The 16,512-nt window shown below is 45.2% G+C and overlaps 1 protein-coding gene across 5 annotated transcripts in view; it reads left to right on the forward strand.

The window, feature by feature from the left end:
- MDGA2 (MAM domain containing glycosylphosphatidylinositol anchor 2) overlaps positions 1-16,512 on the forward strand; it is a 336,382-nt gene that overhangs the window by 199,662 nt on the left and 120,208 nt on the right. For all 5 annotated transcript variants that reach the window (XM_066998721.1, XM_048065998.2, XM_048065999.2 and 2 more), the window contains one exon: positions 9,392-9,721. In XM_066998721.1, coding sequence (XP_066854822.1) covers positions 9,392-9,721 — 330 coding nt within the window. The remainder of the gene's footprint in view (positions 1-9,391; positions 9,722-16,512) is intronic.

The raw sequence follows: 16,512 nt of genomic DNA on the forward strand, positions 1-16,512 counted from the left end.
AGTCACTGAAACGAGCACTGATTTGGTCCCTGTGGTGCAAGACCAGGCCATGTCTGCCATGAGTTATCTGAGACTCAGCTTAAAGACCCTGGGGAGAGGATGGCTCTTTGTGGGCGGCGGTGCAGGACGGTGTTCAAGATCTCCCAGAGACAAAAAGCTGGATGGAAAGAGGTGTCTGTTGCCGCACAATTATGCTTTATTTTTTTTAAAGGCAATGCTGGCATTGCGGTAGCTGAATGTCAGAATAGCACAAGAAATCAGAGGTGAAGAGTGGAAAGAGGAAACAGAAGGGCTTGTGGAAACCTGAGCATATCCGGAGGGAAAAGCTCAGCCACCAAAGGCTGCTGCTTGAGCAGCTCAATTTGCTGCCGGGGTGCTGTCTAATTAGAAGTGCTCAGCGCACAGTTACAGTGAGGAACTGCAGCTTTTCTCTTCCTCATCCATTATATTTAGTCGTCAGCAGATATACGAGCCTTTAACCATATATTTTAACCTTTCTTAATTGCATCTATTTTCTCCACTTGGCAGCGAGGTGGTTTGTAGAAACACAGCTGTGGCTGAGGATCCCATATCTTCTGAGATGGAGTTTGTTTCTTATGAGGTGGTGAGACTCCACTGCACAACTTCGTACAGCCTCAGACTGTTAAACGGTTCTGGCTTTTTCAGTGTCCTTTGCCCCTTTGTGGTGTAGAGGGGCACTGGAAGAGCCATGAATTGTTCATTACTGCCCCCGTTTCTGGTTTGTTAAATCTTAGGTTTGTTAGATTGTAGGTTGTGGACTCTCCCTGCCAGAATTTCAGAAACCACTTGGATGTGGTCCTGGGCAACCTGCTCTGGGTGTCCCTGCTAGAGCTGGAGGATTGGACCCAGAGGTCCCTTCTAACCTAAGCCATTCTGTGGTGTTTTCTTTGTCTGATGACCAAAGAATGGCTTTACCCAAGGTAACCCTCGTTTTTGGTTTTAAAATTGTGGCATTTTAACCATATTGTACAATTCTTCTTTATTCAACTCTGAGTTTGGACTTAAATGTTTCTCTGCTCTTATTATTCCCCCAAATCCATTAATCTTACTGTCCTCGCTTTTTGGAAAATTGACTTCTTAAAGCACCAGCTGGACACAGAGGTTTTGTCCAACAAGCTTGCAATTTCAATAACTGAAGCCTGCTAGTAAAGGTTTGTATTCCTTATTGTCCAAAAGTTGTATTCTACTCTAAACGCACAACCACCAACACATCATGAGGTCCATTTCATTAGACCAAATTTTCCTAGCCCTGACCTGACTACTTACTCAAGGCCTTCATTGAAGCGAGGCATGAAGCTCGTGTTTATGTTGGGTTTTAGCTTTGTTCGACGTGAGGCGAAGCTGAGACATTGCTTTGCATCAGGGGTAGGTGTGGCAGTGATGGTCACAGCAGAATGGCATAGGCTTAAAAATGATTCAGTTTGCAGATGTTGTCTCCTGTTTGTTACTGAAATTTTTCATATATGGTTACATGCTCATAACAGCGCTGAGTATGATGGATGGGGGTCATCCATCAGAAAGAAGTGGAAGTGATTTTGTGCAAGACACTTCAGAGTAGGCTCCTCTGTGCACAGAATCAGCGTGCAGACTGAGCTGATGTGGCAACCTAGATTAACTTTCATTATGGAGAGCTGATATCCGCAAAGCTGATTTCAAGGAGTGTGTTTTTGGTCTTGTAGTTTAGAATTAGGCTAGAAAACCGTAATTCTGAATGCTTTCCTTTTTATGCTTTGAAGCAGGACTTGAGTTTGCTTTCAAAAGTTTAGTTGTTTGGGGAAAAAATTTAAAAAATAGAAATAGTGTTTTCAGTGCTCCTTGTATGCACAATAATTTCAAAATGTATTTTAATGTGACAGAATGAAGTTTAACAGATTACAATGCGATATTCACCAGTGAGAAACAGCTTTTGGACAGTTGTTGAGCTGTCTCTACCCAGCTTAGCTGTTTGGTCATGCAGTTTAAGGCAATGTCCTGTAGAATACTAAAGACCATGAAACAATGCTGCCCGTGGCCAAAATGAACAGAAGGACTCTGTGCTTCTTTGGAGGTTATGGTAAGAACTTCCTTTTACTTTTATTGATTTGGTAGGGGTAGATGTGTTATTGAAGAAAGAAATGTCAGAGAAAAATTTCCATGAGTCTATTTCTTCTGTGGGAATGACTTTTCATTTAGTAGAGGTTCATTTATGTCGAGCTTTCCATTTAAAAAACAAACCAGAGAATGCAGACTGTGCTGCAGTTTCCAAGGCGTAGTCAGGGTCCAGATTCCTTTGTTTCATATATATTTTTTCATTTAATCATTCAGACACACAAATCTGAGACCCATCCCAGTGGTGTAGATGTAGATGTTGGATGATAGCTTTGACAAATATGTATCTAAGAAAGCAGCCAGAGGTATTAATATTTATTGTTCACTTGAGTTGCAAGGGAGCGTGCTAGGATGGCTCCTATCTCACAGGACACCAGTGGTCCAGACCCCCGGTCAGCTGCTAATTACGTGGTCTCCCAACTTAAGCACGGATCTTTTTCCACCTGACAGAGAAGATCAGCATATTAGTCCAAGTTCGTGATTGCTTTGGAATTGGTTATTTGTATTGTAATACAACAAAGCTCAGGTCACAGAAACATTGCATCAGAGTAATGTCGTAAGTTGAAATGTGCCATTTTCTCAGCTGTTTGGGGTCTGAAAGAGATTATTTCTGGGGAGGATAAATAATTCAGAATTACTGCAGGAAAACATCACTTCGTTTACTATTATACATTAGTGTCTGCCTTTAACCACAGTGAGTCAAATTACTTTTTTTTTCCTTATTTCTCAGCAGTAAGATACCTATTACTTTATAAAGATCATGTGTTAATGATGAGATCGACCAATCCAGATCCAGGTGCTTACACCATTTATATTAAACACGTTAATTCTGTACGTTGAACTGTTGTGTTTAACCAAGTACTGTCTCTGTTCATTGCCAGAATTACAAAGCCATTGCCTTAAAGTTAGACAAGTGCAGGTAACTGTGTCTGTCACTGCCACAGCTCCATTCAAAATCAAACTGAGTTGCTCCTTGAGGGGAAGGAAGTTGAGTTTCTGTTTTCCTCTACAGAATCTGGGAACCAGCAGAGACTGAATATGTGAGCACTAAAGTGCAATGAGAAAAGTTGGCTTCTCAAGATGCCTTGACAGATTAGGGAAAAGGTTTAGGTTTACGAATGCATTTCACAAGTCTTTTAGGGACTATCTAAAATCTTTGTCATAAGGTTGTGAATCTTTTGAATTGCAGTCATATGAAAGCAGGATTGCTTTTCCCATCTGTAAGGCTCCAAGGAGATGAGGGGCCCGGTGTGATTGAAGCAAGAGCTGGCGATAAGGCTTGGCTTTCTTTACCCGCTGTCTGCCTCATATCTTTCTTTCAAGGACCAATGAATCATCCCAGTAATCATCTTTTGGTACAAAGATCACAGCAGTAACTTGTAGAGTTACATCTCAGTCTTTTAAAGCAAACAGCCAGTGTCTGGATTAACAGACTGGAGTTTCTAGAGAATGAAGCTGGGTTTGCAGCTCGCTTTCCAAACAAGCTGTTCCCCTGGTGCTTTTTGTGTCTTCCTGTCCTTTGTGGGGAAGCAGAAGCCGAGGCAAAAGGCTTAGTCCAGCACACAGAGGAGCCATGGAAGTGACCATCATTCACAGTGGTGAGCTTTGGATCAGACCTTTGGCCTTTTTCTCACTGGCCTTAAAAATAAAGTGAAGAATTTTTCCAAGTAGCACAATCTATTTTTGCGCAAGTGAGAGGGAAACATCAAAGGGTCAGTAACATCTGAGCACAGGAGAGGATTGCTGTGTTGCCTGACCCAGGGGATGCAGCTGAAATGCAGAACCCCGAGCAGTTTCAGAGGATCTCAGCAGTGAGTTGGATCTGGAGGTGCAGATATTGGCATTTATTTGAAAAAATGCCAGCTCTGGGTGCTCAGAAACGAGTGGTGTACTGGGTACTGACTTCAGTAAACATCCAAATGTACTCGTGGTGCTTCAAGACCCAAGCAGGTCCTCACGTCTGCTTGACACGTTATCAGGAGACACTCCCATCTTGTTCACTGGGAAGAGTTTAAACCAAAAATTGCTTGCCAGCCTTAACGAAACGTGGAGGGGAACAACGAGAATTAGTCAAAGCCACTTCTGGTTGGTGCGCCGAGACTGAACCTCGTGTGGAACCCAACTGCTCAGTCAAGGTTAAAATCAGTGATTTGCACCGTTCTGCTGCTTAATATTGGTGCACGCAGGCTGCACACAGACACAAACAGCAGCAAACGCAAAGCTGAGCGTTCCCCAGTGCCCCGTGTCAGCCTAGGAGGCAGTCAGTGGCCAACAGCTCTTCTGTCAAAGCCTGCAAATAGTGCAGCAGCTGATGTATTCAGGTACGGTGTTTGATGCTGTGCACATATCATGAAATGTGCATTTGCAAGATAGGAACGTTTTGATGGATTAATGGAGCATCTTGGGTTGATCGGGGTGGGGGTGGGGATATGGCTTAACCTGATGAATGCAAATAGGCCTTAGTTGAGATACCGAAATGAATTTTATTGCTTTGAAATGTAATTAATGAGGGAGGGCAAAGACAGTGAAGAGTTTTGTGAAGAGTTTGAGGATAAAAATTGTTTCATCTTTGTTTATTTGATCACATCATAGTTCCTTGGGGCCTCTTTGGAGAAAGACTGGCACTTTCCTGGGCACGTTCTGAGCCTCAAAGTGGAGTTACAGACCTATTTGCACATTTGCTGATATTTTCTAGCCCTGTGTGTTGATTATGTTATGAAATCTCTGTCGGGATGCAGCTGTAGTTAGCATGCCTGCAGCATCACCTCCCACATTTTGCTGGTTAACCTTATCTCTCTTATTCATATATCTAACCCCGTATTTGTGACTGAAACCTTCCAGCAATGCTTCAAACGTAACTGAGAATGCAGTGAAAACCTGGAGTCCAAGTCCGTTGTATGTTTTAATGTAGTTGATGTTATAGAAGGAGATGCCTGCAAATTACAGTCCAAGAACCTACATAAGAGGAAAATCCAAACCTGTTCATTGACTACGAATGCAAACCCCTGTGGAGAATACAAACAGAAATGTGTTTTCTGTTACCTACTGGGCTTGTACCAGGCTCAGCTCAGGTGTTCCCAAGAGGTCAGTATATGATGCACAATATTTAATTGATGAGGTCTGAAGTCTTTTTGGCAACCACATTAAGCTGGTGCAGATCTAAGACTCCATAGCATCCATCTGGAAGAAGCAGCTTTGGATTCCCAGGACTGCTGAAGGTGCGGTGACTCTGGAGGGGTCTGCTCACCCTGTGGCCTTTTTCCAAGGGCAACCCTGTTTGCTCTGGGCCTGGGGCTGGCTAACGGGGCCCTTCACTGCTGCAGTAACTTTTCATTCAAAGACAGGGTCATCCTGGCCCCTTCTGTCTCTGCCATCCAAGAGTACTCTGAACTCTGACTTACACAGTCCTCTTCTCCATCCCAGTGTACCTGAAAGTGGTTGATCCATTCGGAAGGGTTTCGGACCCGGTGGGTCAGGAAGCTTCCAGTATGCGGAGTGATTTGGAGTTTCACCAGTCTGGAGTAGGACATCCAGGTTCAATTTCCCCTTCCTAAGAAGGAGCTGTAGCTCCAAAGATGCAGTAGCACCGTGGCTGCTACGGCTGTTTTCAGGGCCTGGGGGCGGGAGGTTTGGCATTACCAGGAGGCAGTAGCAGTGCTGCACCTCGTGGTGCTTCCATCGTTGAAAATGAACAGTGGAACAGGCCTGCTGGGAATCCCTTTGAGAAGCACTCATTTTCAGTTGTTTCTGGGCCAAATACTGAGCTACTTGGCACTACCATGTCTGGAGCTGTTCTGGCTGAAGTCCCGGGTGCCTGTGCAGGGTCAGAGGGCTGTGGGCCCATCGTGGCACCACGCTGCTTCTGCTCCCCGTGCCCTCCGGCCCTGTGCCTGCAGCTGCCAGGTGCTGCTGGGCACCTGCACCTGGCTTCCTGGTGACAGCTTCCAGATACGGATGGTGAATTTCACGTGCTTTGATGGCACATCCGAAATTCCAGCATACACGGGTTAATTGTGGAGATCACTACGTTTGTTCTGGTGAGAAGTGAAATTAGGGACTTGCGGATGCGGGTTGTTAAACGATGCTGCTTAACTCTGTAAAGACACTCCATTGTAAAGTCAGATTTCTGCTGTTTTTATTGGCATCAGAAGGAAATGCTGATCGCTGTGCAGGTTGTTGAGTCTTGGAGGATGCGGTTAGAAAAGCAGTGCTCTGACTTTCAGCTACAGGCGGTGTTACACAGTCAGATTGTTTGATGTGAGGAGCTCCTGGCTCTTCCTGATGAGCGTAGGGTGTATGTTGACGTGGCTTATGGGACTTTTTCCTCCAGTTCAGAATTTCTAGAAATTTCCTTAACTTTTTCCATGCAGTACACCGAGTCATGGCCCTCCTCTAAATTCCTTGTATTTAGATGTACAAAAAATATTCAGGTTAGGTATGTGCTCTGCAGCAGTCCTTTGGTGTTTAGAGTTTGCTGTAATGAAGGGTCAATGAGTGTTAATGTGACTTTTCTATTAGACCTTGCTGATCCTTTACAGGAAGGAGAAACTGCAGCGAGGAGTGCATGAGCACCCAAAGCAAACAAGAAAAATCAGAAATAAAAATAGTTTGTTGAAGTTATTAGCAAATATTTCTGGTTGAAATGTGCTGTTCATCATGCCTAATATGAGTTGTTGTTTTTTTTCCAGTCTGCAAATTATTTGCATAATATATTTGCTGGATTTTGTGGATGTAAGCATTCTTTGTTCTTCTGTTTTCAAACAAAGAAGTTCAGTTTGTCTTCCAAAGTTATTTACCGTGACAGTTTCCAACTGTCATACAGTGTGTAGTTCCTCCTCTTGAACCACAGTGTGTTAGTTCCCCGAGCCTGGGGAACGGGATGCAGCTTTTAAAAGTGAGCGAGAGATGCGGAGTAAAGGCTAGTGCATTTTCTTGCAAATTTATTTTTGATACAATCTGTGCAATTTTCAAACTTCACAAATTCTCAAAAGCACATCAGCCACTTGGGTTTTTGAATGCACGGTTGCATCTAAATAGCAGCAGTTAGGCAGACATGTTTCATGCCATACCTGATCATCACAGCCAGTGCAGAAGTCTCTTTGTTCTCTGATTGAGGGCTAGCTTCCTCAACAGAAGAAGTTCCTCACATCACGTGCAAGAGGGTGTCCACAGGTAGCCAGATGCTATGCTGGTTTTCCTGCATTGAACAAAACAAGCCAACCAAACAAAAAAGAAACCACAACTAATTAATTAACTTAATTCCTTTCAGAGCTGTGGAAGTGCTAATTCAGCAAGGCATTTGTAAGCTCCAAAGAGTTGTTCTGTTCAAGGAGCTACTGAGCTAACAAAATTGAGTCTGAATTAGCGTTTTCACCACTTGCAGAGATGGAAGGAGCCAACACACCAGACTTTCTTCGCATGCTTGGTGCCTTGTACATCTGTTTGCATTCGGTGCTGTTACGCTTCCTGCACGCAGCACGTGCAAACTGTGTATTACCCAAAGTATGGGATCCAGACATGGAAATTTTCAGCTTGTAGCCTTCACCATTTGTAACAACACCACACTTCATTGGCTGTAAATGCATGAATACAGGAGGGTGCTGCTAGTATGTCCTGATCTCAGTCAAACACTTCTCACCCGGGGCACTGTCCATGGGAGGGCAGAGAGAGCAGGAGAGGAAAACAGGGCAACCTGGAAAACTTTTTGATAGACCATGAAGTCAGCACAATGAGAAGAAATTCTGGATTTAGACATTGGTCTTCCAGTACTTGTGTTCCACCTCGATACTTGCTTGTAACATTTCCAACTGTTATTTTGCTTGTGGGGCTTTCTAGTTGGAGACAGCATATAAACATGTACATAACAACATATACATGCATACATACTGAAGCACACATATATAGGGGGATAGGGGTCTTGGGATTATATAAGTAGCATTTTGTATTCAGTGCATCAAAACATATGTGTATTTGAAGAACTTAATGGCTGACTCTGAGGCACTCCTCCAAAAATAACTATTGAACCAGCTCTGCTTTATAGCAAACAATTTGCTGGTGTAAACGGTGATAGTTCTTAATAGCTTTATAGTCATTAAAAGAGTGACAAGAAAAATAAATAAGTGAGTAGCAGTATTATTTTGCTCTTGTATAGTCGATGAGGGGAACGCTAGTGAAAGATGCTTGTCTTGCCAGGACCATGGCGGGGAATTGTGTTCCCCGGGGAGGCTGTGCCCTAGGTTGGCATGGGGTCCTCAGCGCTGAACCTGCCTGTGAGATGGCCTCAAGAACCGTGCCTGCCTTAGGGCTCCCATCTGAAACGCTGAGACTGCCTCATTTCTGCTTTATGTGGGTTAGAGAATTAATTACATTCGTATGGTTAGCTTGAATAATCATGGATGGAAATAGAGGTCCTTGTAAGTGGTGATGATGTTCTCTGAGTTGCACGTGCAGCCTTCAGCCTCGGGTTGCTGCGGCGAGTACGGGATGGGCGTTCCTGTTCTGGCGAGACGCAGCCTGAGAAGCACGCCCGCGGTACTCACCATGGGCTCTCCCCTGAAGTTACATCCCAGAAGAGCATCTTTCTGCCTTTTGCCATAGACTGCCAGCTAGGACCTGAAGATGGACGCTCAGCCCTGTCACCTTTTGGAGCCGGCAGCAGTTTCAGCACCTGAACCAGCTGGTGCGGGCAGCAGCCCTGTGCTGCGCTGGGGTACGGCAGCCTGCCCCCGGGCAGCCGCAGGAGCAGAAGGAGCCCTCCAGGCTGCCCCGGGGGATGGCACGGCTGTGAGCCAGGGCAGGCTGTAGCCTCGGGCATGTGCTTACCTCTTCCCGTTTAACCAGCTGGCACAAAGCTGTTTTACATGGTCATGTTTGTTTCCAGATAGATTGGAGATGCTGCTGCTGGTTGTATTAGCGATGCCAGATGGACATCTCTATTTTCTCTGCGCTCCCATACCATAGGGGTGAAGAAGGGCTTATAAAGACATCCAGAAACAAAGATTCATGAATTATTTCAAGTCCCATTTTTTTCATTTTGGAAATGACAAATATTTTAGCATTGTATGTTCTGTGATGATATTTGTTTAAGATCTCATCCTACAAAAAAATAACCATGTGCTGAATGCGTGCACGGGAGTCTTTAGTGACTTCCTAACCATCATCTGTAGGTATAAAGTGACTCATGAACGTATGTCTTGGCAAAGTCTGAAGGTGCAAAATTGGTGCTTTATTAGACTAAACTGCTGTGTTTTTTTTTTTTTTTTTTTTTTTTTTCATATTTCAGCCTTAAAAAAAGGACGTTTCTGGATCACCCCTGACCCATACCATAAAGACGACAATATCCAGATTGGGCGAGAGGTGAAAATCTCCTGCCAGGTGGAAGCCGTCCCTTCGGAAGAGCTGACGTTCAGCTGGTTCAAAAATGGACGTCCCTTGCGAAGCTCCGAACGGATGGTCATCACACAGACTGACCCCGACGTGTCGCCTGGCACCACAAACCTGGACATCATTGACTTGAAATTCACGGACTTTGGGACATACACGTGTGTGGCGTCTCTGAAAGGAGGCGGTATATCGGATATCAGCATTGATGTCAACATCTCCAGCAGTACAGGTAAGGAGGCGTTCTCTGATTTCGGTTTTAATTCTGTATAGCCAAGGGATGGCTTTGCTTGACCCATGGGAAAAAGAGGTGGATATGCAGAGCACTTCTTGTCGTGGGGATATTCAAGCAGGACCTAGGTCAGGGGCTGAGTTCTGTGATTAAAGGACAGAAACTGAGTAAGCGGCACGCGATGCTCTCTCCCAAGAGCACACTAAGGTCCAATTTACTCAGATATGCCTGCTCTTATTGTCAGAAAAATTATTGCTTCTAAAAAAGGACTTTGGCCTTTATTTTGGACTTTCAGGCATCCGGAGTCATGAAAAAATAGCTGGTAGGAAATTACAGGGAGAAGTAGGAGGGTGTTATGTTAACCGGGCTGAATCCATCCAGCTGCTCCCATCGAACAGCGAGTGCCAAGAACAGCGGAAGGAGCTCTCTTTTTTCTTAAAGATTACGCATTGCTTGGTGGTGAATCATGCTATTCCCAACAGGGAAAAAGTTTAAGATATCTATTATGCATATCTCCAGATCAGTGACTGAAACGTCTCTCTCTTGGATGAGCTAAAACCTTGGCTATTACCTTGACTGATAATAAATGTTTTGTTGTGGCTATCGAGTAGGAGTGTGTAACACAACACTAGTTGTCTGCTTTTCTTTATCACTTTGCTAATAGCTGGTTTGTAACCAATATATTTCTCAGACCCCCCACAGTTGAAATTAATTACTGAGGTAGTCCATGTTAAAATAATAAAATGAAAAACATTCTGAATGCTGGATTTTTTCCTGCCAAAAATTACTTGTAACCAAAAATAAGGGTTGCTGGTTGATTTCTACAGGGAAAAAACAACCGAGAAACTTCTGTTTTCAGAACACTATTTTATGTTAAAGCGCAGAGGCAGAGTGTTAGTATTACAGCTGCTATCCATCCTGTCTTTTATGTAAAGCATTGCTGTGCTTTTCTTCAGATTATGCATGTTATTCACTGGGGTAAGGCATGTGTTGTGTGCTGTTTAGAAGTGAGACAACAAAGAATGCATTGAAAAGCATTTTTATAGCATGGAAAGAAAATGTTTAATAGACATCTTCTGACCCCTTTTTACCAAACACATTCAAGTGTGTGCTTTCTACTTTCTCAGAGAGATTAATTGCACTCTATTTCATCAAACAATATATCCACGTTTCTATTTTCCAACTCTTACAGTATCAGTTATGCTTGACAAGTACATATCATGTCTAAACAATCTCTCACAACTGTCATGATAAATTACTGTTTAGATTTTAATACTTGAACCTGCCGCCCATCCTCAGTAAGATACTGGTGCTGGTAGGAGAAGTGGTTTGCTTGCTGGCGTTACATTTCAGTGAAGAGCTGGAACTGCAGTGTGCAGGGTTTCCTCAGGACCAACGAAGTTGCATAATTGCAAGCTGTCCTGTTTTGGTGCTGAGCAGAAAGCTTGGAAGACCTCGTTTACTCCATTTCTCCTCAGCTGACCTGTAGTTTACAAGTGTTTTGCATGCCCAGCTTTTTCAGTGGCATGTGATTGTGGTCCTTTGACGTGACAAATAACTGCGGTCCAAAACTATGCTATGGAGATTTAATTTAGCTCATACCCATCTCATGCTCAGTGATCACTTCTCCAAGTAAGCATAAAACTTGTGTGTATGTGCAAGCTGAGAGGTGCTCCTCCACATGGTGGCCTTGTGGTGGAGCAAGAGCTGCAGGGGTGTGTGGTCACAGGTCCTGCTCGAGCACCACGTTGCTTCTGACACGTGTCTGGGAGGTTTGCCTGCTGAAAGGTTTTCATTGAGAATATTACATACGATACGGAGCTGAGATAGCTTGACCTGTGATCGAGTTAGGGAACACGTAAGCAAAACGGACGTAGGTAGGTCCACGGGACTGGATAGGAGGTATCTAAGGGAGCTGAGCAGTGGCCCTTCAGGGCCACTTGATCATTTTGAAAGGTCATGGTGACTTAAAGACGTCCAACAGAGACTGGAAAAATGTACATTTTAGCCTGTCTTCACAAAGGCAAGATGGAGACCCAGGGAAGCACAGGGTGTCATCCCCACCTCAGTCCCTGGGAAGGTCAGGGAGCATGTCCTGAGACATGCAGAGAGTTGTGGTCATGGATGCAGAGTCCAATTTCGTGTGCATGTAAGTGAGCAAGCAGTCAGTGTTTACACAGCTCACACCTCTGCTGCGTTTCCCACCCTGAAACGTAATGCAAACATATTTAAACCTCGAGAGACAGGAGGAAAAAAAAAAAACAAACTCATTTAATTTAGTTTAGCTAGTCATTATTTTGTTATTTAATTGTTTATTTTGGATGTGGCTTATTTTTCAGACATCCTTGAATATTTTGCTTCTTTTTGCAAAAATTTATAAGTATAAATCAGAAGTATTTTTTCTTACTGCTCGACGACCCCTGAAATGTTCTTGCCAAGTTTGGTGGACTTTTAATTGACTTCCCAGCAGCTGTGCTGGAGCAGAGCAGGGAGTCGGGTGAGATCTGGGGAGGGCGATGCCCGTTGCAGCGCTCCAGGCTGGGGCTGCCTGGCGGAGGAGCAGCTCCGGGGGTCCCAGTAGGCAGTGGGGGGGATGTGAGCAGCACTGCTCCCTGCCAGCCATGGGGGCCAGTGGATACTGGGTCCAGTTTGGGGCCCCCAGTAACGGAAGGACTTCAGTAAACTGGAATGGGTCCAGCCGAGGCTGTGCAGATGGTCAGGGCTAGAGCCCTCAGCCTTTGGGGAACGACTGGGGGACCAGGACCTGCCCAACCTGGAGAAGAGCCAGCCCTGGGGTACCTGACGGCAGCCGTGCCCTGCTGGTAAGGCAGGTGTTGAGGGAACGGAGCTGGGCTCTTTGCAGCAGTGGGGTGGGAAGGTGGGAGACAGTGGGCAGGAGCTGGAATGGGAGGTTCAGAGTGGATCTAAGGAGAACCTTCTTCCCTTTGAGGACAGCGAAGCATGAGACAACAGAGAGGTTGTGGGATCTCCATCCTGGAAGGCTTTGGAGACCTGACAAAGCAAGACCTGACCTTGCACCTGGACATGCTTTTTGCTGGTTTGTGGACTAGACACCTCCTGAGCTTCCGTCCCACCTCAGTTATCCCATGAAAACTAGGGACAGAAACGCTAACCAGCAGGCTCACGGACAGGGGAACAGCCCGTCTCTTGGCTGGAAGGACCATTTCTTTCAGGCTTATTAATGCATATCTTGCTATCAGGTAAAGGACTGAGTAGCAAAGAGAGGATTGTTGTAGGGTAAGTGCCGAGTTTGCATGATGGATAGCGACTGCATGCAAAGTCTGCTGCCTGCTTGCTAGGGTGAAGTGGACAGCGATGTTTGTGCAGTCATGCATTTCCCATCTGGCAGAAAGTAACCGCCGTATTATCTGTACTTGCTGGGGAGTCTTTGGGGAAATTGATGGGATTATTGGAAACATCCATTAGATGACGGTACCTGTAAGCCCTTCAAAATTTCCGTAGGCAGTGATGAATTATGTCAGCTCTTACACTCTCTGTCCTGTAACACTCAAGAAAATCAGAAAAGGGGGGGAAAAACAGCATTTGGAATTCGCCTTGTTTAGCATCTTAAAAAATATTCTGCCTATCCGTGTGACTTCATTACCTGATTAAGTGGAAGCTGAAATAGTTTCAGTGTGCGTTTGAAGGTCATTGCTGATTCATCAGGAATCATTACTGCTGTGGTAATTATGAACATAAGGCCTAAGCACAAACACATTTTCCAAATGCCAGAACTTGCATGGACGTACTGAGTACTGTGCTGTGTGTCTGCTTTCTAGTCTCGCGAAGAACTGTCTCTCCCTGACATCCGCGAGTTCCTCCTGGAGCCACGAAGTCGGGCAGGGGAGGCTGCGTCACCTCCTGAGCAAGGAAGGAAGGAGGCAGCTGGGTCCCCTCTGCCTCCGGCAGGTTGGAAAGGGACATTTGGCTGTCCAAGGGAGCTGTCAGCCTCTTGGCGTGCTTGGTGTTACCCTTCTTTTAGCAGGAAGGTTTTCCCCTCTGATAGTTTGTACTTTCAGCAGGAAAGGCATATGAGTGCCTCGTATAAATGGACCTGAAGTAATCCCCTAGCAGTCTCCCGACTACATCGCTGTAAAGTAGGTCACTGAATAGTGGAAATGAAGACTCAAATGTTGTATCTTTCCCTGTAAAAGCCCTGTCATCCATAAAACCAGCCCAGGGCAAATGTTACTGAGAGAAAGAATGGCTCTTCCGTGTGTGCATGTCATGGGAATCTAAGGGCTGTTAATACAGCAACAAAAACAAAAATAAAACACATAAAACGGTCCCAAGGTAACCAAAAAAGAGAGGTGGGTCAGAAGAGCCTGTTAGTCGTTGTATGTGATCTTTTTCTCTGCCTTAAATATCATATTAAAAGAAAGAAAAATAAGGCTTTAGGTCACGTATGGTGTGCTGTGTTCAGTGTGGGCTCTTACTCTGTCTTCATCCCCCTAAATTCAGTATCAGTACAGTAGGAGATGTAACATCTGTCACTTCTGGCTTATTCTCTTCTCGTCATCCCCCTGGAGGCAGCACTGTGCAGTGAAGTGAGTTGTTCTTTCAGGGGGGTTATTTTACTTTATTCAAGGCTTCGCTGCTCAGCACTGCTGTTAGAAGGGCTGGATGGAGGAAATGGCTGATGCTTTTAGGCAGCAGGTAGCGGTGACCTTTCTCTTCCTAAGAGAATTCTTTCTGCTGTTTCAGTCCTACCCAGCGTGGGTACAATTAGATATTCGACGTGGTAAATCTGTCATCCCAATTCTTCGTCTCTGGGTGAATGTGAAGATGTGCAGAGTGCGTACCACCCCGGGTAGTCATGCCAAGAGACCGATTTTGTTTTGCATAAGTGCTTCCAGATAGGCAGAGTAATTCCTGGAGAACCGCTGTATATGAGGCCACGCATCTGCCCTGCAGCGCGGTGATTGGGGCTTCCCTGGTAAACTAATCGGCTGTTAAATAATGATTAATTAAGTGTCCAGGCTGATGCATTAGAACATGTGGCCTTAGTGAAGTGTGTGTCCTCTGGTCATCTTGCTCCTCCTCTGATGATACATAAAAGATCTTCAGTTCAGTGCTAAATGTTTATTAAAATCAAAGTGCAGCCTCTTTGCATAATGAAAAATGCTTTCTGTGAGATAATTAGTGGTCCAATTAAGATATTTGTAAACCTTAAGCACTGTCCAGAGTGATCGTTCACGGGCAGCCCTGAGATATTTCAGGGGTACTACCAGCAAATAGGCAGACCTGGCATTATTGCAGCAAATTGATTGGTTTTGTGGGCCATTATCTTCGGAGTTTATCTTTGAAGGGAGTAGGTGAACAGAAGGGACAGATAAACGCCGGATTCTGTTAAAAAGCTTTTCTTTCATTGTTCTATTTTAGTACTTAATGTGCAGAGATTTTTCTCTTTAATCTCATCCCTGGGAGCCGCAGTCCCTTCCCGTAGCGCAGCTTGCAGCACGGCCAGCCGAGCTCCTTGGCTGCGTGCTCCCGCGGGCTGCCTGCCGTGCTGCCGGCGTTTCCGAGCCTCGCGGTGCCAGCTCCCGGCTCCCCCGGGACACCCGATTTCTGTGGGATGTGCTCATCCACCGTGGACTCGCTCCAGCTTGGTTTCTGGAAGTAGGCATCCTCCTCGGCGGCCGCACATGGCAGAGTCTCCTCGCTCTCCTCCAGAGGTCAGCTCACCGCCTCGCCTTGCCTGTGGCTCACGGAGCTCCTCAGCACGACTCCCACGAGATCACTGAGAGCTAATTTTGGCTAATTTGCTGCTGGCTGGGTATGCTCTAGGCTTAAAGAGAGCCTCTTCAGAATCTGACTGCAGACTGAGGTGGTGCTTTTAAGGTGTTAGAGATGTGCTGAGCTGAGTATTGATTCTGGAATTATTTTACTGTCTAAATAGATCTTTTGTGCAAGTGCCACCATGAAATCCGTGGTGGCTGCTCATGTCTTCACTTGCAATTGGAATTGGCTTGTGCCCAAGAAAGTGTGGGCCGTGGTACTTTCTCTTCTCCCTTGCATGGGTACAGGACAGCACACAGGCAACCGAAACAATGAGAAGAGAAAGCAACTTTGAAATCAAGGCACGATTTCCTTGCAGTTTGCCTTCCACATGAGTAACTGGTAGGTCCTCTTCCACTTTGCTCACCGCTGGAGAGCCTCTCAGCACGTGCTTCCTTCTTTTAAAAGAAATATGTGTCAGGGGCAGGCTGAGCACTTTTATTCTCTGTCCACAGAGATGTCCTGAGAATCTGAATAGCTGTCACTTGCTGCTCTGCAAAGGCTAAATGATCCTGCTCAAATACAGCTTGTGTACAGCTTGGTGTCCTGTAGCAAAGCTCAGGCTGTCCTTCGTACCCGCCTGCAAAACCCCTCCATCACACAAGGAGTGTGAATCACGGGCAGGGACTGCAATGCATGTGTCTTGCAGAGGATGATTAATATTAGAGATTCAGACCTTCAAATTCATAAATATTAGAGAAGGAGGATATGCAAATAATTGCACCTTTATCTTCTAGCCAGTGTAGATTCTTCAATATTGGTTGTCCAGGCAGGTTTTAAATTACTTGAACAATGTGACTTCCAACACTTATTTTGAGAAATTATCTCCGAGTAATCCCCAGTATGGATTATTTCTTGATATGCAGCTCAAACCCTCCTTTGCTTTGCTTTATCCTGTAATTACTAGTTATTAGTCCATTTTAAGCAGCCCGATCACTCTAGCCCACAACTCCTACAAGCACAAGCAGCCACCACATCCCCGTCACTGCTTA

The sequence above is a fragment of the Anser cygnoides genome, chromosome 5 (genome assembly GCF_040182565.1).
Source record: "Anser cygnoides isolate HZ-2024a breed goose chromosome 5, Taihu_goose_T2T_genome, whole genome shotgun sequence".
In the NCBI taxonomy this organism is placed as follows: Eukaryota; Metazoa; Chordata; class Aves; order Anseriformes; family Anatidae; genus Anser; species Anser cygnoides.